General features: G+C 37.5%; 1 protein-coding gene across 3 annotated transcripts in view; it reads left to right on the top strand.

Moving 5' to 3' along the window:
• LOC137404020 (uncharacterized) overlaps positions 1-24,543 on the top strand; it is a 50,207-nt gene that overhangs the window by 12,209 nt on the left and 13,455 nt on the right. For 2 of the 3 annotated variants that reach the window (XM_068090176.1, XM_068090174.1), the window contains 11 exons: positions 527-769; positions 1,177-1,290; positions 1,911-2,072; positions 2,185-2,390; positions 3,139-3,198; positions 6,880-7,018; positions 8,591-8,721; positions 11,591-11,683; positions 14,799-15,031; positions 15,789-15,892; positions 21,788-21,896. In XM_068090176.1, the coding sequence (XP_067946277.1) occupies positions 527-769; positions 1,177-1,290; positions 1,911-2,072; positions 2,185-2,390; positions 3,139-3,198; positions 6,880-7,018; positions 8,591-8,721; positions 11,591-11,683; positions 14,799-15,031; positions 15,789-15,892; positions 21,788-21,896 (1,594 nt within the window). The remainder of the gene's footprint in view (positions 1-526; positions 770-1,176; positions 1,291-1,910; positions 2,073-2,184; positions 2,391-3,138; positions 3,199-6,879; positions 7,019-8,590; positions 8,722-11,590; positions 11,684-14,798; positions 15,032-15,788; positions 15,893-21,787; positions 21,897-24,543) is intronic. The other variant, XM_068090175.1, reaches the window with a different exon arrangement.

Here is a 24,543-nt window from a genome sequence, read left to right as displayed (position 1 = left end):
TCTATTGTTATAGATCTAGTTATTATCAGACACTATTGTTATAGATCTAGTTATTATTAGACTCTATTGTTATAGATCTAGTTATTATCAGACTATTATTATAGATCTAGTTATTATCAGACTCTATTGTTTTAGATCTAGTTATTATCAGACTCTATTGTTATAGATCTAGTTATTATCAGACTCTATTGTTATAGATCTAGTTATTATCAGACTCTATTATTATAGATCTAGTTATTATCAGACTCTATTGTTATAGATCTAGTTATTATCAGACTCTATTGTTATAGATCTAGTTATTATCAGACTCTATTGTTATAGATCTAGTTATTATCAGACTCTATTGTTATAGATCTAGTTATTATCAGACTCTATTATTATAGATCTAGTTATTATCAGACTCTATTGTTATAGATCTAGTTATTATTAGACTCTATTGTTATAGATCTAGTTATTATTAGACTCTATTGTTATAGATCAACCTAGTTCTATTCTATCATCGTCAATCTATTTATTATGCATTTAGTTTCAAAGTGAGGGCAGAAGTTCGACGAAACGTGATGTAACGTCTGCTGAGGAGTCATCTCCCACGGTCCCTCTTCCTATCACATTGCGGGTGGTCTCTCCAGTCATTGAGCGCCGTCCCCTTTCCACTATAAATCAGGTGGAATCAGCAGCTGAAAGAGGAAGTGATCTATCTGCGGTGTCCCATCAGAGAGACAGTTACTATTTTGCTGTGAATGACTCGGATAATGATTGTATAAGTGAGGTAGGCAGATGGTTTCTTGTCGTACGACAGGAATTGTTTATGCTATACAAGGATGAACTGCCGCTAGCCATGAAATATGTTCACATACAATCTGCAGAGCTGTGAAACACCCTGAGGTTGTCTTTTCCAAACATATTTATTGGTAAATCCTTGTCGATTAACATATGTGTGTGGCCTAATCATAGTCAATCAAACTCTTCTGGGGACTCTTCTGTAAATGCACTATAGTTATCATATATGTCAAGGTCAGTCACTTGCATTGCTGTCATGAGCTCAATCGTAATTAGGGTGGCGGCTGGTGAGACAGTTCCCCTTTTCTCATCACATGAAGAGTATTACTGGTTTCCATATAGCCAGCTGATTCGTATCCATATTTCATCGCTGATTCTTATTTTATTGGAATATAGTTGAAGGATGCTTTGCAACACGTTAGACTGGCCTCAGTAGAATCTGATGGGTTTGCTCACATTCCCCCTATACCTATAGAGAACATAATGGAAGTTACAGAATCTGGTGCAGTGGTAAGGATGTTTACTATTACACTTGGTTATTCAAAAGCATATTTGGCTATAGAGACTCGGTGCACTATCAACTTTTTGCGTAAATGTAGTTTCTGTTTAATACAGATGTAGTTTCTGTTTGACACAGATGTAGTTTCTGTTTGACACAGATGTAGTTTCTGTTTGAATCAATGTAGACTAACATTTGCTGGTTTAGTTCGGTTTTACATGGAATAATGGGGCTGGTGATTTATCTGTACGTGACTAATCATAGATTTTAACCTGATTAATTACATTTATTAGCCATTGAGTTATCTTTCTAGTAGATCTTCCTAACAATAATTTATAGTTCAGTGTCTGTTCCTAGTAAAATTATTTTTTATCCAAGTTTTGATGCGTTCAGAGAAACCTTTCCATATGCATGCAAATTTTGTTACGGTATGGGGAACAAAGTTAGATATAAGACACAAATGCTACACAAGTCGTTTTCATTTATTCCATGGGGACTCCATCATTAACGATTTCATCTGTAGTATTGTATAACCTAAGTATGTTATTATCGGTGCCCCGCTGGAGTGGGGAGCCAATAGAAAATGACTTTCACTTTAGCCTATGCTGCAAATACTCTTATGATTCTGCAGGTGGAGACAGCGATAGAGAGTACCGAGGATGGCCTTCTCATTCACAAGCATTCAGAACGCGAGCGGGTTGTTTCCTCTAACACTTCTCTCTCCTCCATTCTCGATGATGGAGGCTTGACTGACCTTCATCTCCGCAACAGGAAGAAAAAGAGTTTTTTCACAGTACGCATTATCTTACTCACAGGTCTTTTTGTAACAAAATTCCTATTTTATATAAATACATGTATAGTTTAGTTTCAGGTCATTAGAATTTTTATTTCTTTGTTTGACACAGAGGGCGTCGGAACGGCTGCAGCACATGTTCCACCGAACTGCTAGGTCTGTTGAGCGAGCGGAGAGCAGAAGTGAGAGTGAGGCTGACAGGCACTTGGTCAAGCCCCCCAACCGCAAGAAGAAACGGAAGCTCAACTTTAGTAAAAAGAAGAACAGCTCAGAAGTTGTAGAGACAAAACTTCTCCAGTCTCATCAGCATCGTATGAAGTATGGGAAGTTGTCCGCTCTCTTGTTATGGGGTGGTATTACTGTATTGTGGATAATTGCTTGTGACAAAAGCATTTGGCAAGAAAGTGCTGCGCAAAACTGCTGATTTGGCTTACCTTATACACACTATTTATTTTTAATTGGTAGTTCAGTTTAAGCTTTGGTATCCATATATATCCTAAGGCTAAGAAACGGTGCGGGTACCAATCCTTTTAGTGCAACCTACCAATGGCGCTGGCACTAAAGCTGATGCTTGGCTGTGTGTTTTGAGCAGATTTCACTGCTGGCATCTGATTGGTTAATTATTTTGTAACTGAGGGTAATTTCTTTCTTTTAATTATTTACTCAAAATAATAAGTCTACCATTATAATTGTTCATAACTAAAAATTGAAAACAGTTGTGTAGAATAGTTTATCTGAGTAACTTATTGGACAATAGGCAGCATATATGGACGTTTTTAAAAATATCGGGTACATATAAACGTTATGGAATATGTATCAACATTTGTGATCATCCGTATAAACAGTGAAGCTGAACACCAGTGCCTCAGCATGTCGCCTCAGTAGCTATGGTTTCTTCTAGCCTTTCACCAGCAAGGATCATTTTCTCGAGGCTTCTTTTACATTTACATACTCTGACCTACTTTCAGCTTCTGTCATGTATCCATGGTGTGAAAATCATTGCGTGTACCCTCTCACCATTACTAAAATTATATTATAGCCTTTATGTTAAATATATCATTAACAGGCTGAAAACTACCGCTCACATCACTCCCTCAGGAACTGGATTTAATGAAGAAATTTGGCGGTGAGTGCGAGCACTGTGTGACCTATTTATCGAGTGCTGTTGAAACTTGGTAAATAAAACTGTATATACATACTGGTTGGCAAGTTGTACCAGTTGAAACTCATTCAGTTAATTGATGCATGTTTACTGAGCAACTTATTCATGATTCGCTGTTGAAACTCACTAGTGTGTAGATATACTGGTTGACCTATTTACCACGCTCTGTTCTACACCATTATGCATCTTTGCTCTCCTCAGTTTTTAGGTAATAATCAGGGAGGTAACAATATTGCTGTTTTTAGAGCATGCTCCGTCTCATTTCTTTCTCCTCCTCTAATCCATATAGTCTTATATGTCTAGATGTGTATATGTAATGGACAAATAGTCAGGCCTACAGTACAGAACACTTTACGCATTAAAAAATACACAGCATTGATATTACTTATTTGAGTTGTTGTTTCCCCTCCTGGTGTCACATCAGTTACAATAATAACAACTTAAGATAAGTGTAGGCTAACATATTTGATCACTCAAGTTGTACATGTGTATATATGCTAATATCACAATTGTTTTGTTATGGTGACGTCTACCACCAGACTTACCTACTCTCTCCCTTTCTCAACCTTTCAATAATTTTCACACTTGCCTTTAGACAACATAAGTTTGTGAGTGAACATGGGATTGTCTGCCCCTTGCCTTAAAAATGTCAAGAGCATAGCTCCCATTGTTGTCAGGATTGTAAACTTAGATTGGAGCGTTATTTAATTGTAATCGTAAAGTTTTGCTTTTTCACTGTCCTAATTTTTACTGTGTGAACTTGGATGAATATTTTCATTTTGTACCTGTTTGAAGTAGATATATGATTTCTTTCATTTATATAAATACTACGTATAATAATATAAAAAACATATAAAAGTCATTGCTTAGGTCTATGATATGCGTGCGAAGGGCCTATTGTGGTGGCTGGGAGTATGAATGTCAAACATGTTCATTTTAACTCTTATTAAGTATGCAGTACTTGAAATCTATTACCAATCACTAATAAAAATGGTTTTGTTGGAGTAGCTAAAATGCTAGTTGGTGATTGAACGCTGTTCATTAAATCTTAAACAGGATGTGTATAAATATTAATAGTGATTGAGATATGTATGTGTACACTAGTTAGAACATTAGGCTGCAGTCTTCCTAATGATGGCTGAATTAAAACTCTCCTGTGATTAGCAAAGATAAGGGATTTATTTAGAAGAAAAAAGTTTTCGTTTTGAGTACAGTGCACCCTCGAGATACGATGTTAATTCGTTCCAGAGTTGGCATCGTTTGGTGAAAAAATCGTATGTAGGGGTATAGAGACCATTGTAATTATACAATGCAAACACCCCTGGTAAAAATTGTCAATTTTTTTTTTATAAAAATGTGTACATATTGACAATTAGCAACAAAATAGTATGTTAACTTTAGTAAGTATAGTTACCTACAGTAACTGTATTGTATTTAGTGTATTTTAATGGTTATGATCTGCAATAAAACGCAAAATTATAATGTGTGTACCAAATGCAGTACGTACGGTAAGGAGTTCTTGCCTTCAAAAGGTACGCATAACATAAACTTTGAATTCACTTCAAGTAAGTTTAGCTTGCTAAACCTACACTGAAAACTAGGGTAAGTTTTATTATGTATTTTGAACTATTTTACTGAATTTCAACTTTTTATCACGAAATTTTATCCTTCAGCAGTTCCTATCTTCACTTTCACTATAAACTTTAGCCTATCTGGTTGAAACCTTTTACAACCTAAATCAATAAGGCCGAGCGATGCAGTTATAGAAAGCGGCCTCTCGCACACTTGACCATTTAATGGCTACCGAAAAGAAAAATAAAATTTTATTTTCTATACAGGACGTACATACCTTTGGAGTAACGTGGCTTTAGCTGGTACATGTAGCGAGTAAAGCAGAGAGGAGGCAAAAACGTATCAATGCTAATTATGGTGTTGTACACTTGAAAATAAATTTAAAACGTAATGAATTGGAATTTTTTAGCAGGCTAAAAGAAGTTGTCCATACCTGCCCAATTTTTCTACTGGTTTAAAAGAAAAAATTGATGGTGTAATGCAGAAAATTGCTAGCTAGCGCTTGTAAAAGGATCCAGAGAATGTGGTACAGTAGTTTGTCTTGTATGAAATGTGCACAAAAATCAATGTAACCATACATACAAAGTTTGTACGTATTTATACCCTAGGGGGGACAGGGCTTTAGCAAGTTTCAGAAAGTAATGTGAATGCGTCAACTATCTTGAGTAGCTAGTTATATGAGTTACATACATACATACGATGAATTGTATTCACGTAGGAGATAACAAGCCCATCTGCAAAGACATGGTTAAACAAGAAAATAAAACATAAAATCAAAAGGAAACAAATAAAATGAATAAAATATGAAAAACATGCCACACAAGAGATAAATAATATATATTATACATGCATTGTTTTAATGTACCAGTCCACATCAGTAAATTAAACACTTGAAATATTTCTGTGAATGTGGGGTTTTCTGTATCTTCTACATTCTCGCCTTTACTAAATGGTTGCTCCTTTTGAATGCTGATCGCGTGCATGACCTAGCTCATTCAAATCTTCAGTCGGAAGCTCTTTCTTGTGCTTGCTTTAATGGAGTTCTTGTTTTAATAATAATTGCAAATGCTGATTGGTTGCAATCATATTCCTTGACCATGTTAATAATACGGGCCCCTTTTTCTTATTTACGACATCCAACATTGTTGACATAGAAATCATTTTTCCTTCGTTTTGTAACGTTTGTATCGGTCTCAGATTCCATAGATAACGAATTAAATGTACACTAGATATTTGTAGTTATATACGTATGCTGACTTAAAAGTTTATAGTAAAAGGTATAATAACGCTACAAATGAATATTTGCTCTCGCCTGTGTATTTTACACCAAATTTTCCACGCGGACATGAGAGAAGTCGATCATCGTGTCTCTTCTAAACGTTCTAAGAATGTTTTCGGCAAACTATATTTCAGTGTCTTTTTTATTTCGACGTGTGTTATGAGCACACCGACGGCCAAATTTTAGCTCGGGCGAAACTTTTCTCAAATTCGTATGGTGAAATAAAATTCGTATAGCGAGGTGAAAATATCACAATGTTTGACTTCGTAAGGTGAAAAAATCGTATATCAGGGTAATCGTATCTCGAGGGTGCACTGTATTTGTCAAAACAAATTTAAAGCTTTCCTTGAAGTTTTTGGCATACTCATGTGGTCAAAGGGCCACTTGGTGTCACATGAAGTCACTCAAATCAAGTCTTACATAAAATTTAGTTGTCAGGGTTTGGGTTGCATTAATGATGTAAATATAGTTTCATAAAATTTGTTTTCTTATATAAAAACTCAATGACTTCACGATGTGTGAAGAGGATTTGTGAGGAGAGAAAGCTAAAACTATAATTAGTCCTTACAGGCATTTTATTAGTCCCTCGTAGCACAGGCAATAAATGGATTGTGCGAAGGTTTTATTGTTGGAGTTTTCTCTTCTCTGTAATAGTACAAGAGAATAACTCTCGCTAACTGTTGATACGCTGTCAGCCATCAGTGTTTGATATATCAATGCAGGCAAGAGGTGATTGCATGAACGCAAGGAGAAAACCTATTTTTATAAATAATCTAGATTTTTTGGGTTTACAGGGATAATGGGTCACCACAGGGCATTGTGGGTAAAGGAAAAGCGTCGACTTTACCATCTTGGGACGCAAATGCAAAGGCAACCAAAAAAGCAGAGAAGGATAAAGAGAAAGCGAAGGAGAGATGGGATAAAAGCATGAAGGTATGCCAAGGATACTCTGACAGGTGCCTAGAGACAGTTTATTGCCAAGGATACTCTGACAGACTCTGACAGATGCTTCGAGACAGTGTATTGCCAAGGATACTCTGACAGACTCTGACAGATGCTTAGAGACAGTGTATTGCCAAGGATACTCTGACAGACTCTGACAGATGCCTAGAGACAGTGTTTTGCCAAGGATACTCTGACAGACTCTGACAGATGCTTAGAGACAGTGTATTGCCAAGGATACTCTGACATACTCTGACAGATGCCTAGAGGCAGTGCTTTGTAAAGTATTCCATTATTATTACCATGGTAGTAGACCTTAAACTGTCGGAGATCAGAATGCAATGTTCAGTCTGTCTTTCACCTGTCTGCCATTGTCATAAGACCACCAGCTCGTCTGTTGTCTTTTACACCAGTTGGTTGTCAAAGACTTTCCTTAGCATTTACTCGCTTCTTAGCGGAGCTATCTTTCATATGTCATCTATTTTGCATACATATGAATTTGTCTATATCACGTGCCTGCAGTCATAATTCACTCACACAGGAGCCCAACCATATCTAAGCCATGAAATATCTATAGCAGCAGCAAAAATTTGAACTTTGTGCAGTTGCCATAACGGCAGCTGATTTACCACTAGTCAATATTGGCATCTTATTTAAAACTCGGTCTCCGCTGCTGCCTTTTCCTTGTGTCAACCTCCTCTATCGATATATTTTCTTTTAGCAGATATCATCATCATCACTTGCTAGTCAATCTGTTGTTGACTAAGCATAGTGTTTTTTCTATTAAATGTTTTTGGTTGTCAATTATTGCGTAGCATTTTGTGTTTGCAGTTAAGTCAGCAGGTCTATAGCATTAATTTAGCTGTGGTGTGTCCTACATATTGTCAAGCAACTTATTGCAGATATTAGTCAAGCAGATATTAGTTCAGCGTATGCGTATTCCTTACTATTTATCCTAGATCTCCATCATAGTTCATGGTGTCCTTGAATACATTTCTGCCGTAGTTTTTGACCTCAATTCATGCCTCAAGGCTGGTTGCAAAAATGAATCATTCAAATTCTAATTTTTTTTCATTACAGATGTATGTGATTTTCATTCATTCAAAACAATGAAATGACTCATTTTTATCATAAATGACGCATGAGAATTTATCATCGTATTTAAAGCAGCTAGCAGCATAGCCTCAGCTTCTCAGATTTATGTGTGAAACAAAAATATGGTGGAAATATCGGGTAATAAATAAGATTATGAATAAACTAGAACCAACTCATTTCCGTACAATGGTGAAATACCAAAGCTATCATGAGAGAGTCTCAGTCACCATGTCATGTCGCATGGTTTCCGTAACTTGGGTCTGTTTGAGTAACAAAATTTACATTTGAAACAAAATCTTTTGAGTTTTCATTCAAACTCTAATTTGTTTGAGATCTGAGATGTTCAAAAACTGATGTTGCAGTGTGCTTCAGAAATGTGAAAGACTAAGTGCTTTACAAGTATTGCAAGACCTAGAGCATCATGTTGCCAGTTATACTGATCAAAGTTATAGTCTATGTTTTCTATAGGAACTCATGAAGGAGGCAAAAAGTGCGAAAAAGCCGAACAGATCCGAGTCGACACGTTCCAATGACTCTATATTGAGATTTCTGAGCGTGAGAAAAAGCAATAAGTCGGAAAGTCCCAAGGTTGACCGAAGGTAACCACTTACCCCAGTTTGCCATATCCTCCACACGTCTGTACATTTTGTGGAAAAAACAAATTTACGGCCAAACCTATACATGCGTAATAATAGTTTGTAAGTCAACCTATTATCTGTTGGAGCAAATATTATTATTCTAAGAATTTGCTTTATTTTGTTATATTCATGCCACTGCATGTGAAACCAACTACAAATGCTTCAGGTGAGTATGTCTAGAGCTAGAAGCATCCATTATGAAACTTTCAAAACTGAATAGCATAGATTATAGAATAAATTATAGAATAGATCATATAATAAATTATAGAACAGATTGTAGAATAGATTATAGAATTATTATATAGAATAGATTATAGAATGTGTTATAGAATAGATTATAGAATAGATCATAGAATAGATTATAGAGTAGATTATAGAACAGATTATAGAATAGATTATAAAATATATTATAGAATGCATTATAGAATATATTACAGAATAGATTATAGAATATGTTATAGAATAGATTATAGAATAGACTCTAAAGTAGATTATAGAACAGATTATAGAATAGATTATAAAATATATTATAGAATGCATTATAGAATATATTACAGAATAGATTATAGAATATATTATAGAATAGATTATAGAATATATTATAGAATAGATTATAGAATATATTATAGAATATATAATAGAATAAATTATAGAATAGATTATAGAATATATTATAGAAATGATTATAGAATAAGTTATAGAATATATTATAGAATATATTATAGAATAGATTATATGTAGTAAACTAAATTAATACAGTACTAACGATCAGTAGAAGAAAGTTTTAATCATTATTTCACTGAAAAAAATTTCAAGCGTAGGTCTGGGTATACACAGCATAACTCTCCAACTTATGAAGTCTAAATCACCTTAACCTAAATCATTGTTTTTAATTTTTTCTACGTTTGATTTTTCACTAGCTTTTCACCTAGTTACAAAACCACAATTGTTTGAAAAAAATTTAAATTATGTTGCAAATTTTTGTCCGTATAATTGTGAATATTTGCTCAAGTTTCACCTCAAATGTTGGACTATATTCATATGCTGAGGTGATCATAAGTAAATTTTGGACTATATTCGTATGCTGAGGTGATCATAAGTAGAGGTTGGACTATATTCATATGCTGAGGTGATCATAAGTAGATGTTGGACTATATTCATATGCTGAGGTGATCATAAGTAGATGTTGGACTATATTCATATGCTGAGGTGATCATAAGTAGAGGTTAGACTATATTCATATACTGAGGTGATCATAAGTAGATGTTGGACTATATTCATATGCTGAGGTGATCATTAGTAGAGGTTGGACTATATTCATATGCTGAGGTGATCATAAGTAGATGTTGGACTATATTCATATGCTGAGGTGATCATAAGTCGATGTTGGACTATATTCATATGCTGAGGTGATCATTAGTAGATGTTGGACTATGTTCATATGCTGAGGTGATCATAAGTAAATCTTTGATTGTATTCGTATGCTAAGGTGATCATAAGTAGATGTTGGACTATATTCTATGCTGAGGTGATCATAAGTAGATGTTGGACTATATTCATATGCTGAGGTGATCATAAGTAGATGTTGGACTATATTCATATGCTGAGGTGATCATAAGTAGAGGTTGGACTATATTCATATGTTGAGGTGATCATAAGTAGATGTTGGACTATATTCATATGCTGAGGTGATCATAAGTAGATGTTGGACTATATTCATATGCTGAGGTGATCATAAGTAAATGTTTGACTATATTCATATGCTGAGGTGATCATTAGTAGATGTTGGACTATATTCATATGCTGAGGTGATCATAAGTAGATGTTGGACTATATTCATATGCTGAGGTGATCATAAGTAGATGTTGGACTATATTCATATGCTGAGGTGATCATAAGTAAATGTTTGACTATATTCATATGCTGAGGTGATCATTAGTAGATGTTGGACTATATTCATATGCTGAGGTGATCATAAGTAGATGTTGGACTATATTCATATGCTGAGGTGATCATAAGTAGAGGTTAGACTATATTCGTATGCTGAGGTGATCATAAGTAGATGTTGGACTATATTCGTATCCTGAGGTGATCATAAGTAGAGGTTGGACTATATTCATATGCTGAGGTGATCATAAGTAGATGTTGGACTATATTCATATGCTGAGGTGATCATAAGTAGATGTTGAACTATATTCATATGCTGAGGTGATCATAAGTAGATGTTGGACTATATTCTATGCTGAGGTGATCATAAGTAGATGTTGGACTATATTCTATGCTGAGGTGATCATAAGTAGATGTTGGACTATTTCGTATGCTGAGGTTATCATAAGTAGATGTTGGACTATTTCGTATGCTGAGGTGATCATATTATTTGTTGAACGAATTCAACTGTAATCCAAAAAACTTATGCCATCCTTTCAGCTCCTTGAAATATTTAATATTCAATTCTAACCTTTTTAAATATTACTGTATACTTAGACGTTGTTGAGTCTGCCGTTATGGCATTACGAGCGCTGCATGTATATAGATGAACATTGTTGAACAATAGGATGAAGCTGAGGAACCAGCCATATTAGCTGTTATTTCCAAGTACCATTCCGATTTCTCTGTTCAAGCAGAGAAAAACACTGCCTTTCATTGTATTGTTCCATAGTCTTACATGACCTTGAACGTTTGTGCTATATGTCTCGGGTAAGTTCCTATAGGCTGTAGAGTTGATTCACTTTGTGAACATAGTCTGTGGTCTTTTAAAGGATGTCTATGTTATGTTTATGCAGTACCTGTGAGAGTATGTGGTTTATTTTTCCTGATTTTTGCTTTATAGGGAAAAGTCATCATTTAGTTTAAAAAAATGGAAGAAGAAGGGAGAATCCGAGGGCAGGCCTCCGATGCCTCCTGATGTCCGTGAAGTAGTCAGGTATGTCTAACAAGTAGGCGGCATATTTGCATCTGGTAGATTCGGTGTTACAAGCTGTTAGTTTGTCTCAGTTCATGCGTTCACGTGAAATGGGAATGGCTGTTTGAGCTTTCATGTCTCATCAGGCAAGATTATGTAAGGGCTTCACTTTTTTGTTTCAGTGTTTGCTTCGCAACGGTGCCCATGAATACTCATGTGTTATTTTATCTCATTTGTTCCGAATGCTCATTTGTATATGCCTCAACTCGCTACTGTTCATACTCACCCTTCCTCAACACTCACCTCATCCTACTTCTCTCCTTTTACTCCTAGTCTCAATACCTTCTCTCCTTTTACTCCTAGTCTCAATACCTTCTCTCCTTTTACTCCTAGTCTCAACACCTTCTCTCTTTTTACTCCTAGTCTCAACACCTTCTCTCCTTTGACTCCTAGTCTCAATACCTTCTCTCCTTTTACTCCTAGTCTCAACACCTTCTCTCCTTTTACTCCTAGTCTCAACACCTTCTCTCCTTTGACTCCTAGTCTCAATACCTTCTCTCCTTTTACTCCTAGTCTCAACACCTTCTCTCCTTTTACTCCTAGTCTCAATACCTTCTCTCCTTTTACTCCTAGTCTCAATACCTTCTCTCCTTTTACTCCTAGTCTCAATACCTTCTCTCCTTTTACTCCTAGTCTCAACACCTTCTCTCCTTTTACTCCTAGTCTCAACACCTTCTCTCCTTTTACTCCTAGTCTCAATACCTTCTCTCCTTTTACTCCTAGTCTCAATACCTTCTTTCCTTTTACTCCTAGTCTCAACACCTTCTCTCCTTTTACTCCTAGTCTCAACACCTTCTCTCCTTTTACTCCTAGTCTCAACACCTTCTCTCCTTTTACTCCTAGTCTCAATACCTTCTCTCTTTTTACTCCTAGTCTCAATACCTCTCTTTTTACTCCTAGTCTCAATACCTTCTCTCTTTTTACTCCTAGTCTTAATACCTTCTCTCCTTTTACTCCTAGTCTCAATACCTTCTCTCCTTTTACTCCTAGTCTCAACACCTTTTCTCCTTTTACTCCTAGTCTCAATACCTTCTCTCTTTTTACTCCTAGTCTCAATACCTTCTCTCCTTTTACTCCTAGTCTCAACACCTTCTCTCCTTTTACTCCTAGTCTCAACACCTTTTCTCCTTTTACTCCTAGTCTCAACACCTCCTCTCCTTTTACTCCTAGTCTCAACACCTTCTCTCCTTTTACTCCTAGTCTCAACACCTTTTCTCTTTTTACTCCTAGTCTCAATACCTTCTCTCCTTTTACTCCTAGTCTCAACACCTTCTCTCCTTTTACTCCTAGTCTCAACACCTTCTCTTCTTTTACTCCTAGTCTCAACACCTTCCCTCCTTTTACTCCTAGTCTCAACACCTTCTCTCCTTTTACTCCTAGTCTCAATACCTTCTCTCTTTTTACTCCTAGTCTCAATACCTTCTCTCCTTTTACTCCTAGTCTCAATACCTTCTCTCCTTTTACTCCTAGTCTCAATACCTTCTCTCCTTTTACTCCTAGTCTCAACACCTTCTCTCCTTTTACTCCTAGTCTCAACACCTTCTCTCCTTTTACTCCTAGTCTCAATACCTTCTCTCCTTTTACTCCTAGTCTCAACACCTTCTCTCCTTTTACTCCTAGCCTCAACACCTTCTCTCCTTTTACTCCTAGTCTCAATACCTTCTCTCCTTTTACTCCTAGTCTCAATACCTTCTCTCCTTTTACTCCTAGTCTCAATACCTTCTCTCCTTTTACTCCTAGTCTCAATACCTTCTCTCCTTTTACTCCTAGTCTCAATACCTTCTCTCCTTTTACTCCTAGTCTCAATACCTTCTCTCTTTTTACTCCTAGTCTCAATACCTTCTCTCTTTTTACTCCTAGTCTCAATACCTTCTCTCTTTTTACTCCTAGTCTCAATACCTTCTCTCTTTTTACTCCTAGTCTCAATACCTTCTCTCTTTTTACTCTAGTCTCAATACCTTCTCTCTTTTTACTCTAGTCTCAACACCTTCTCTCCTTTTACTCCTAGTCTCAACACCTTCTCTCTTTTTACTCCTAGTCTCAATACCTTCTCTCTTTTACTCCTAGTCTCAATACCTTCTCTCCTTTTACTCCTAGTCTCAACACCTTCTCTCCTTTTACTCCTAGTCTCAACACCTTCTCTTCTTTTACTCCTAGTCTCAACACCTTCTCTCTTTTTACTCCTAGTCTCAATACCTTCTCTCTTTTTACTCCTAGTCTCAACACCTTTTCTCCTTTTACTCCTAGTCTCAACACCTTCTCTCCTTTTACTCCTAGTCTCAACACCTTCTCTCTTTTTACTCCTAGTCTCAATACCTTCTCTCCTTTTACTCCTAATCTCAATACCTTCTCTCCTTTTACTCCTATTCTCAATACCTTCTCTCCTTTTACTCCTAGTCTCAATACCTTCTCTCCTTTTACTCCTAGTCTCAACACCTTCTCTCCTTTTACTCCTAGTCTCAACACCTTCTCTCCTTTTACTCCTAGTCTCAACACCTTCTCTTCTTTTACTCCTAGTCTCAACACCTATTTTCTTTGTGTTCTCGAACCAACGATGTTAACCTTCAGCTCTATGCAAATTTTACAGTCACTCCACCGTTTTTGTTTAGTTTTACTCCACTTACATTCCTTACTATATTATACTTATGTAATAAATTGTTTTATGGACTGCTATATGGATATAATGTCAAACCTAAAGCACTTAATCTGTAAAAAACATGTAGTTATTGAATATTTGAAGCACAACTTGATGAGATATCATTGAATTGAAGTCGGCAAACATGCTTACCCGATGCATGAAGCTCTTGGATGATTTGGCTCATACTTTTTTCATCATTCGATCCAAAGATTTCAGTGAATTTATTCCATGACAGATGTGGCTTGACCCTTTCTGTAGTGAGCTAGTTTGTGGCTCTATTAATATAGCTAGACTAAAGCTATAGGAAGGTTGTCATTGATTGTGTGTGACGTTTGCTAATTGTACCCTATCAATGCTGCATGGGCCTGAGCTAATTAGTGTAGAGTTTGCTATATAAGCTCACCCGCAAGCATCCACCACTCTCTATGTTTGTATTAGTTCCTACAGGCCTGTGAAGCCTGAAACTCAGCCCCCTGCCTCTAAGGACAACCTCCTTCATATCCCGCTAGACTCGGCTCAACAACGATCCCTCTCAGCTGGAGAGATCGCTGTCGCTGTTTCTAGAGATGCTCAAAATGACAAAGCAGGCACATCTCTCCGACTTACCCCTCAGCACCTCAGGTCAAGATCTGCTCAAGACACTAGTGATATCTTTTACTCTTTTAGCAATGGTGAGTCACTTCCTCTTACTAATGCCTCTTTTAGCAATAGGGAGTCACTTCCTCTTACTAATGCTTCTTTCAGCAATGGGGAGTTACTTCCTCGTACTAATGCCTCTTAGCAATGGGGAGTCACTTCCTCTTACTAATGCCTCTGTACCCATGCTAATGGATCTGGACTTGCCTTTTTCTGTCATAACATATGTCTCTGTAGTTTTCTTTTCTCCATGCTCTAACTAATATTTTTGGGCTCATCTTCTCTTGGCTTTTTAGCAAATGCCTGCATGTCTATAGTTTCCTTTTCTCAGTTTCTTTTTGCTGATATTTTCTCTTTTCAGTGTTTTTATAGTTTTCCAATAGTCTAGCATTGCATGATTTAAAAGGATTGTTGCTCTACTATTATATGGCTACTGAAATTGAGGAAGTGATCTCACTAGCTTGAAAAATCGCTTCCCAAGATGTACGGATTGCCTCTATTTTTTTTTCTCATGTAGTCACGGCTTCTCCCATCATACTAAATACCAATCGAATTTGTAATAATGTATCGAGGCGAGTTGTTTACGTAAAACAGCAGGTGCAGGTTCTTGTTGAGAACGGGTAACAACTGCTCATCTGTAGATTGCTGTATAGTTTGGTTCGTTTATTACTTCTAAAGAAGGTAAGATGTGCAATCACATATTGTCAGTCAATATCTGTTTTGGTGAGCAGTTGCGTTGTTTTAAGTAGTTTCTGGAGAAGTGTACTTGATTTTGTTTTAAACTTGTTACAGATTCATCGGAGCCTAGTCGGCCGTCCTCCTCCCCAACTAAACCCCCAGGACAACAGGCTAACTTGGTTGGTTCCAGTAGCTCCATTTCCAAGGAGAACAAGAGGGTGGGTTGGTTTAAAGCTGCTGCATTGTAAAATTTTGTTATTTTATGACATGGTTAGCTATCCTAAACTGTGGTGAGTTTGGAACTTCTCCGAATTTTATCCTTTGCTTCATTCACAGCCAAATCTAGCAAGATGTTGTTTTTGCTGCGTATATAAGCAGTTAATAAATAGTCGAAGAAGTTAATATTTTGGATTGAGCAAGTTCAAAACGGAGGTATTTGTGAGGCATTACGTGCATGTAACGGAGGTATTTGTGAGGCATTACGTGCATGTAACGGAGGTATTTGTGAGGCATTACGTGCATGTAACGTAGGTATTTGTGAGGCATTACGTGCATGTAACGGAGGTATTTGTGAGGCATTACGTGCATGTAACAGAGGTATTTGTGAGGCATTACGTGCATGTAACGGAGGTATTTGTGAGGCATTACGTGCATGTAACGGAGGTATTTGTGAGGCATTACGTGCATGTAACAGAGGTATTTGTGAGGCATTACGTGCATGTAACAGAGGTATTTGTGAGGCATTACGTGCATGTAACGGATGTATTTGTGAGGCATTACGTGCATGTAACAGAGGTATTTGTGAGGCATTACGTGCATGTAACAGAGGTATTTGTGAGGCATTACATGCATGTAACGGAGGTATTTGTGAGGCATTACGTGCATGTAACGGAGGTATTTGTGAGGCATTACGTGCATGTAACAGAGGTATTTGTGAGGCATTACGTGCATGTAACAGAGGTATTTGTGAGGCATTACGTGTATGTAACGGAGGTATTTGTGAGGCATTACGTGCATGTAACGGAGGTATTTGTGAGGCATTACGTGCATGTAACAGAGGTATTTGTGAGGCATTACGTGCATGTAACAGAGGTATTTGTGAGGCATTACATGCATGTAACGGAGGTATTTGTGAGGCATTACGTGCATGTAACGGAGGTATTTGTGAGGCATTACGTGCATGTAACGGAGGTATTTGTGAGGCATTACGTGCATGTAACGGAGGTATTTGTGAGGCATTACGTGCATGTAACGGAGGTATTTGTGAGGCATTACGTGCATGTAACAGAGGTGTTTGTGAGGCATTACATGCATGTAACGGAGGTATTTGTGAGGCATTACGTGCATGTAACGGAGGTATTTGTAAGGCATTACGTGCATGTAACAGAGGTATTTGTGAGGCATTACGTGCATGTAACAGAGGTATTTGTGAGGCATTACGTGCATGTAACGGAGGTATTTGTGAGGCATTACGTGCATGTAACAGAGGTATTTGTGAGGCATTACGTGCATGTAACAGAGGTATTTGTGAGGCATTACGTGCATGTAACGGAGGTATTTGTGAGGCATTACATGCATGTAACGGAGGAGGTATTTGTGAGGCATTACATGCATGTAACGGAGGTATTTGTGAGGCATTACGTGCATGTAACAGAGGTATTTGTGAGGCATTACGTGCATGTAACGGAGGTATTTGTGAGGCATTACATGCATGTAACGGAGGTATTTGTGAGGCATTACGTGCATGTAACAGAGGTATTTGTGAGGCATTACATGCATGTAACAGAGGTATTTGTGAGGCATTACGTGCATGTAACAGAGGTATTTGTGAGGCATTACATGCATGTAACAGAGGTATTTGTGAGGCATTACGTGCATGTAACGGAGGTATTTGTGAGGCATTACGTGCATGTAACAGAGGTATTTGTGAGGCATTACATGCATGTAACAGAGGTATTTGTGAGGCATTACATGCATGTAACGGAGGTATTTGTGAGGCATTACGTGCATGTAACGGAGGTATTTGTGAGGCATTACGTGCATGTAACAGAGGTATTTGTGAGGCATTACGTGCATGTAACGGAGGTATTTGTGAGGCATTACGTGCATGTAACAGAGGTATTTGTGAGGCATTACGTGCATGTAACAGAGGTATTTGTGAGGCATTACATGCATGTAACGGAGGTATTTGTGAGGCATTACGTGCATGTAACAGAGGTATTTGTGAGGCATTACATGCATGTAACAGAGGTATTTGTGAGGCATTACATGCATGTAACGGAGGTATTTGTGAGGCATTACGTGCATGTAACAGAGGTATTTGTGAGGCATTACATGCATGTAACAGAGGTATTTGTGAGGCATTACATGCATGTAACGGAGGTATTTGTGAGGCATTACGTGCATGTAACGGAGGTATTTGTGAGGCATTACGTGCATGTAACGGAGGTATTTGTGAGGCATTACGTGCATGTAACAGAGGTATTTGTGAGGCATTACGTGCATGTAACAGAGGTATTTGTGAGGCATTACGTGCATGTAACAGAGGTATTTGTGAGGCATTACGTGCATGTAACGGAGGTATTTGTGAGGCATTACGTGCATGTAACAGAGGTATTTGTGAGGCATTACGTGCATGTAACAGAGGTATTTGTGAGGCATTACGTGCATGTAACGGAGGTATTTGTGAGGCATTACGTGCATGTAACAGAGGTATTTGTGAGGCATTACATGCATGTAACAGAGGTATTTGTGAGGCATTACATGCATGTAACGGAGGTATTTGTGAGGCATTACGTGCATGTAACAGAGGTATTTGTGAGGCATTACATGCATGTAACAGAGGTATTTGTGAGGCATTACGTGCATGTAACGGAGGTATTTGTGAGGCATTACGTGCATGTAACGGAGGTATTTGTGAGGCATTACGTGCATGTAACGGAGGTATTTGTGAGGCATTACGTGCATGTAACAGAGGTATTTGTGAGGCATTACGTGCATGTAACAGAGGTATTTGTGAGGCATTACGTGCATGTAACAGAGGTATTTGTGAGGCATTACGTGCATGTAACAGAGGTATTTGTGAGGCATTACGTGCATGTAACGGAGGTATTTGTGAGGCATTACGTGCATGTAACGGAGGTATTTGTGAGGCATTACGTGCATGTAACGGAGGTATTTGTGAGGCATTACGTGCATGTAACAGAGGTATTTGTGAGGCATTACGTGCATGTAACGGAGGTATTTGTGAGGCATTACGTGCATGTAACGGAGGTATTTGTGAGGCATTACGTGCATGTAACAGAGGTATTTGTGAGGCATTACGTGCATGTAACGGAGGTATTTGTGAGGCATTACGTGCATGTAACGGAGGTATTTGTGAGGCATTACATGCATGTAACAGAGGTATTTGTGAGGCATTACGTGCATGTAACGGAGGTATTTGTGAGGCATTACATGCATGTAACAGAGGTATTTGTGAGGCATTACGTGCATGTAACAGAGGTATTTGTGAGGCATTACGTGCATGTAACGGAGGTATTTGTGAGGCATTACGTGCATGTAACAGAGGTATTTGTGAGGCATTACGTGCATGTAACAGAGGTATTTGTGAGGCATTACGTGCATGTAACGGAGGTATTTGTGAGGCATTACATGCATGTAACAGAGGTATTTGTGAGGCATTACGTGCATGTAACAGAGGTATTTGTGAGGCATTACGTGCATGTAACGGAGGTATTTGTGAGGCATTACGTGCATGTAACGGAGGTATTTGTGAGGCATTACATGCATGTAACGGAGGTATTTGTGAGGCATTACGTGCATGTAACAGAGGTATTTGTGAGGCATTACATGCATGTAACAGAGGTATTTGTGAGGCATTACGTGCATGTAACAGAGGTATTTGTGAGGCATTACGTGCATGTAACGGAGGTATTTGTGAGGCATTACGTGCATGTAACGGAGGTATTTGTGAGGCATTACGTGCATGTAACAGAGGTATTTGTGAGGCATTACATGCATGTAACAGAGGTATTTGTGAGGCATTACGTGCATGTAACAGAGGTATTTGTGAGGCATTACATGCATGTAACAGAGGTATTTGTGAGGCATTACATGCATGTAACAGAGGTATTTGTGAGGCATTACATGCATGTAACAGAGGTATTTGTGAGGCATTACATGCATGTAACAGAGGTATTTGTGAGGCATTACGTGCATGTAACAGAGGTATTTGTGAGGCATTACATGCATGTAACAGAGGTATTTGTGAGGCATTACATGCATGTAACAGAGGTATTTGTGAGGCATTACGTGCATGTAACAGAGGTATTTGTGAGGCATTACATGCATGTAACAGAGGTATTTGTGAGGCATTACGTGCATGTAACGGAGGTATTTGTGAGGCATTACGTGCATGTAACGGAGGTATTTGTGAGGCATTACGTGCATGTAACGGAGGTATTTGTGAGGCATTACGTGCATGTAACGGAGGTATTTGTGAGGCATTACGTGCATGTAACGGAGGTATTTGTGAGGCATTACGTGCATGTAACGGAGGTATTTGTGAGGCATTACGTGCATGTAACAGAGGTATTTGTGAGGCATTACGTGCATGTAACAGAGGTATTTGTGAGGCATTACGTGCATGTAACGGAGGTATTTGTGAGGCATTACATGCATGTAACAGAGGTATTTGTGAGGCATTACGTGCATGTAACAGAGGTATTTGTGAGGCATTACATGCATGTATACTTCTAGTTTCACTGATGCTCGCATTAACTCTAATATTTCTTAATCAGCACATCACTGGTATTAACATAAATAATACTGCGAGAAGAAACCGGTTTGTAAACAGTAAGTCGGTTTAATGAATTGGCACTGAAGGAAAATAATACAAAAACTGTGTATCAGTAATCAAAGGAATTCTACTAACTGGCTGCGATACCAACCAGCTCATCAACATTTCTCAAAAACTAGTTGTAAGTCCGTTAGACATGCGATAGCAGGTGTTTGGGCATAAGTAGACAGAGTGATACAAATTTTCAATTCATGGCTATTGTCTTTATGAAAGCATCACTAGTATCATTACTAGGAACACTCATCTAAATAGACTGAGTGATAATCATACTATGTAAAGAAACAAGGGCTTCATGGAGGTGCAACAATGGCAATGACCATACATTTCATCAAAGTGGCTATAGAACAAATAATTCTATTTTATTAAGTTGAAATTTTTTGTATAAGTTTGTGGCACAAACATTAGTGCAGGTAAATCACAACTGCAAAGTGTTGTTGGTATTATGTAGCTGGCTACCTTCTTTGCTAACTAAACACTGTGGTATGGACAAATGCAGTGTTACCCCTTTGTTTTTATCTGTCAACCTTTTAACATATTTGACATGATAATAATAATAATGTCTCATAAATAAATCGTACTACCAGTTTAGATATTGACAAGTTGTTATTGAGCCTAACATCTGAGCCAAGTACGCATCGCTAAGGGATTTGAAGCTATAACATACCTCTGACTGCTATTGTGGTTAACATTGGATCACTGTTGCATTGGTTTGAAAAACAGCAAACTGTAATACAAGTTGAATTTTCATTTTAACGTGACACACGCAGTAGATGATATAGTTGTAATCTCAAGCTCTACTAAAATATATGAAGTACTGCATCGGCGGCAGTAAATGTGTAGATGACAGCATATTATACACCGGTGTGAAGGGTAGACCAAAGGAGGCAAATTCTATTTTGGCGCTAATTAGCATATGAAAAAGTATATATATATTGTATAAATTTAGTTAATTTTCTTTGCCATCACTAATGTAACCGTTTTCCTCCTCTGCGAAAATAATCTCTTACGCTAACGAATGATTGCGAAATATAATCCTGTTTGCATTCAAAGTTTTCATTATAGCTGTTCACATATTTTATATTAGTGTAAATTATGTATATGATATATATAATTGTCGTATAATAATTTATAGATGAATGCAGATAGCCTGTGGTAACCGTGATTTGGTAAATGAATTTTGTCTATTGGTTGTATTGTTTTTTAGTTGCATACTTTTCAATGTAATTTATTGCATGTTTTTTCTTTTGCTTAGCATTATGTGCCAAGAAGTCAACAAATTTCTTCTCCAGCCCTCCCACATCGCCACCGACGTCACACAGCGCAAATGGGTTTGGATGACCTTCCAACCATTGCCTCTGCAGGTAGGTATTAGAATAGACTTTTCAAGGTATATTCTGTAATTCATCTTGTTTTGAGTGTCATAACCTTTTTGATTGACACTTTGTTGATACCTGTGACATTTGTCAGTCTCCGTTTGATCACACAACGAAATAGGTTAAACTTAGTTTTTTTGGAGTTACTTACTCTTTCATGCTGTTGAAGCTGTAAAGAATTTTTGTTAACCCTTTCGCGGGCAGAGCGACGTTTTTGCTGCTTTGCGATACTCCTTCAAATGGGCAGAGCGACATTTTTGTTGCCGTAGAAACATATTTCTTTTATTGCGGCTTTTGGTTAGCTAAATGCCGTTTTTTGTTTACTTTTTTATCGATAGCGAGCTACGATATATTGGCTTCGATTAGCCTCTAAAAATAATTTTCTATTTGCACAAAACGATCGTTTTTAGCAGTAAAAAATGAATAAAAATTGCGAAAAAAATTAGAAAATCGCTCTAAATAATTTTTAATTATTTATTTCTTATTTCTTTTTGGCTCTGTTTTAGCCGTTATTTACTGAAAGCTTCGATAGTTTTAATTTAGTTTATCGTCATGACGACCTCTAAGAAAACTCTCCGTGATTATTCTAATACAGCAAGTACTAGTACCGGAGTTACTAAGAGAATCACAGCTGACTGACTTTTTAGATTTAGTAGCCAGAGATGACAATGAATCAGGTTCAAATTGTGATTGTAATTATTTTACATCTGGAAGTGATATTGATGAAGAAACTGGTAGCAGTAATGATGATGATGTGGGTTGGGTGATGCCAGTGCCTGGAAGAATATTACCAATATGAAAAGAGATAAATCTCCTACCATTCATCAGTTTGTAATAGTGACAGGTTCAGTATTTACTCCAGTAGATGCTGTGTGATTGGTACAAAAAGACAAGAATAAGCACATGGTGCAAAGACTGTGATGTAGGCCTTTGTAAAGGAGAATGCTTCTGGATATATTGTACAGAAATTGTGCTTATTAAAGTGTACACTTGTATCATAAAAAGATATACAATATATATAATTATCTTGGTATATCTACATATATAAATATTTTTATGTTATGCATTTTTATTCATTTATAATATATAGATATATATATATATACATCTGGACATATACATGTATACATATGCATGTTTATACATGGATATATGCACACAATAACATACAAAAGAGTGTATAATACTTTTAAAAGAAATTGATGTTCCAGAAAATTAGTTCGCCCAGGGGGTCTGATATAGTCCTGAAAATTCACCCGCGAAATGGTTAATATGTGGCCAATTTCTATCATTGCTTCAAGTAGGTGATATTAATCTGGTTATATAATCTGATTGTATTAATCGTTCAACTTGGCATAACTAAAGGTTGGTTCACCATCCGCCATCTGTCGGTGTTGTTCTCTCGCCCATTATTCATCGACCACGTGCACCCAATGATATACAGCCCCCCACGGATAGCCGACGGCTCTCATATGGGCGGGGTTTAATGATGGAGCTCTGTTGGGATTAACCCGAACACGGCACCCGAACAAACAAATATGCTGAATAAAGCACCTTGTAAATTTACAAATGTTATGAACTATAGTGGTTATTTTACTTATCTGTTGAATTCATTTTGTTGTCAAATAAATATAGTATCCCAATATTGTCACCGTTATGATCAGTCAGTTGCCATTCGCAAGCATTCGTGATATTAATAGTCACAATCGTAAAATAGCTCACATTCGGTTTTGCATTTAGATTTTTAGTACGAAAACTACACCGCACAGCTTTGCCTGCTGTCCCATCTTATTGGCCAGGTAAAACAATGTGATAACCACGAAAGACTTTGTCATTTTATATTAGGGGTGGTAAAATATTAATCAAAAACTAGAAAAAAATGCCGTTGTTCGGGTAATTATATTCAACTTTAGGCATATACTACGACCTTGACCAATTTTAAAATTTACTAAAAGTAGGTAATTTGAAATGTTTTATTTTGCATGGATTCATTTGTTTGGTTAGGTATCACCCCTACATTGTATAAATGCAAGGTTTGCTATAGTGAACCGCGGGGGCCTACTGACTGAATGAGCTGATGAAACGATAACAGCGAGTCGTGTTCTCCAAAACCTAACAAAGCAACGCGACCGCCCCGCGAGAGTTGTGTTTGCTCCGAATCCCAGGCTAGCACAATCCTAACAAAGCTCCATCATTAAACCCCGCCCATATGATAGCCGTCGGCTATCCTTGGGGGGCTGTATATCATTTGTGCACCGTAACCTGGCATCGTCAAGGCAACGCGGATATTTCGGAAGAGTATGCAGCTATCAAACCTTCCCGATAGTTCGCTGTGTATTGATGGCAGCCTATGCAATGTGCATTGCTTCGGCGATAATGATTGGTCGTCATGGATTGCTTGATCTATATTTTCTTTCATGCCGTTTGCCGCTAAACTAGTATGTCATCATTTCCATGACTGCATTGTGTAATGAGAAGGCATATAATACTACGGACTATTTGCTGATGTAAATGCAGATAGATTTGCGATGGTGTGCACATTGTTATTACAGCCGATCACCAAAGTATTATGTGATTAACACCGACATATGGCGATATAGTGCCTTTACTCTCAGTCGAATTGTTACTCAAGTTA

Source organism: Watersipora subatra, chromosome 9 (genome assembly GCF_963576615.1).
Source record: "Watersipora subatra chromosome 9, tzWatSuba1.1, whole genome shotgun sequence".
NCBI classification, from domain to species: Eukaryota; Metazoa; Bryozoa; class Gymnolaemata; order Cheilostomatida; family Watersiporidae; genus Watersipora; species Watersipora subatra.
The sequence above is the reverse complement of the archived record's forward strand: the minus strand, read 5'-3'. Positions and strand labels throughout refer to the sequence as shown.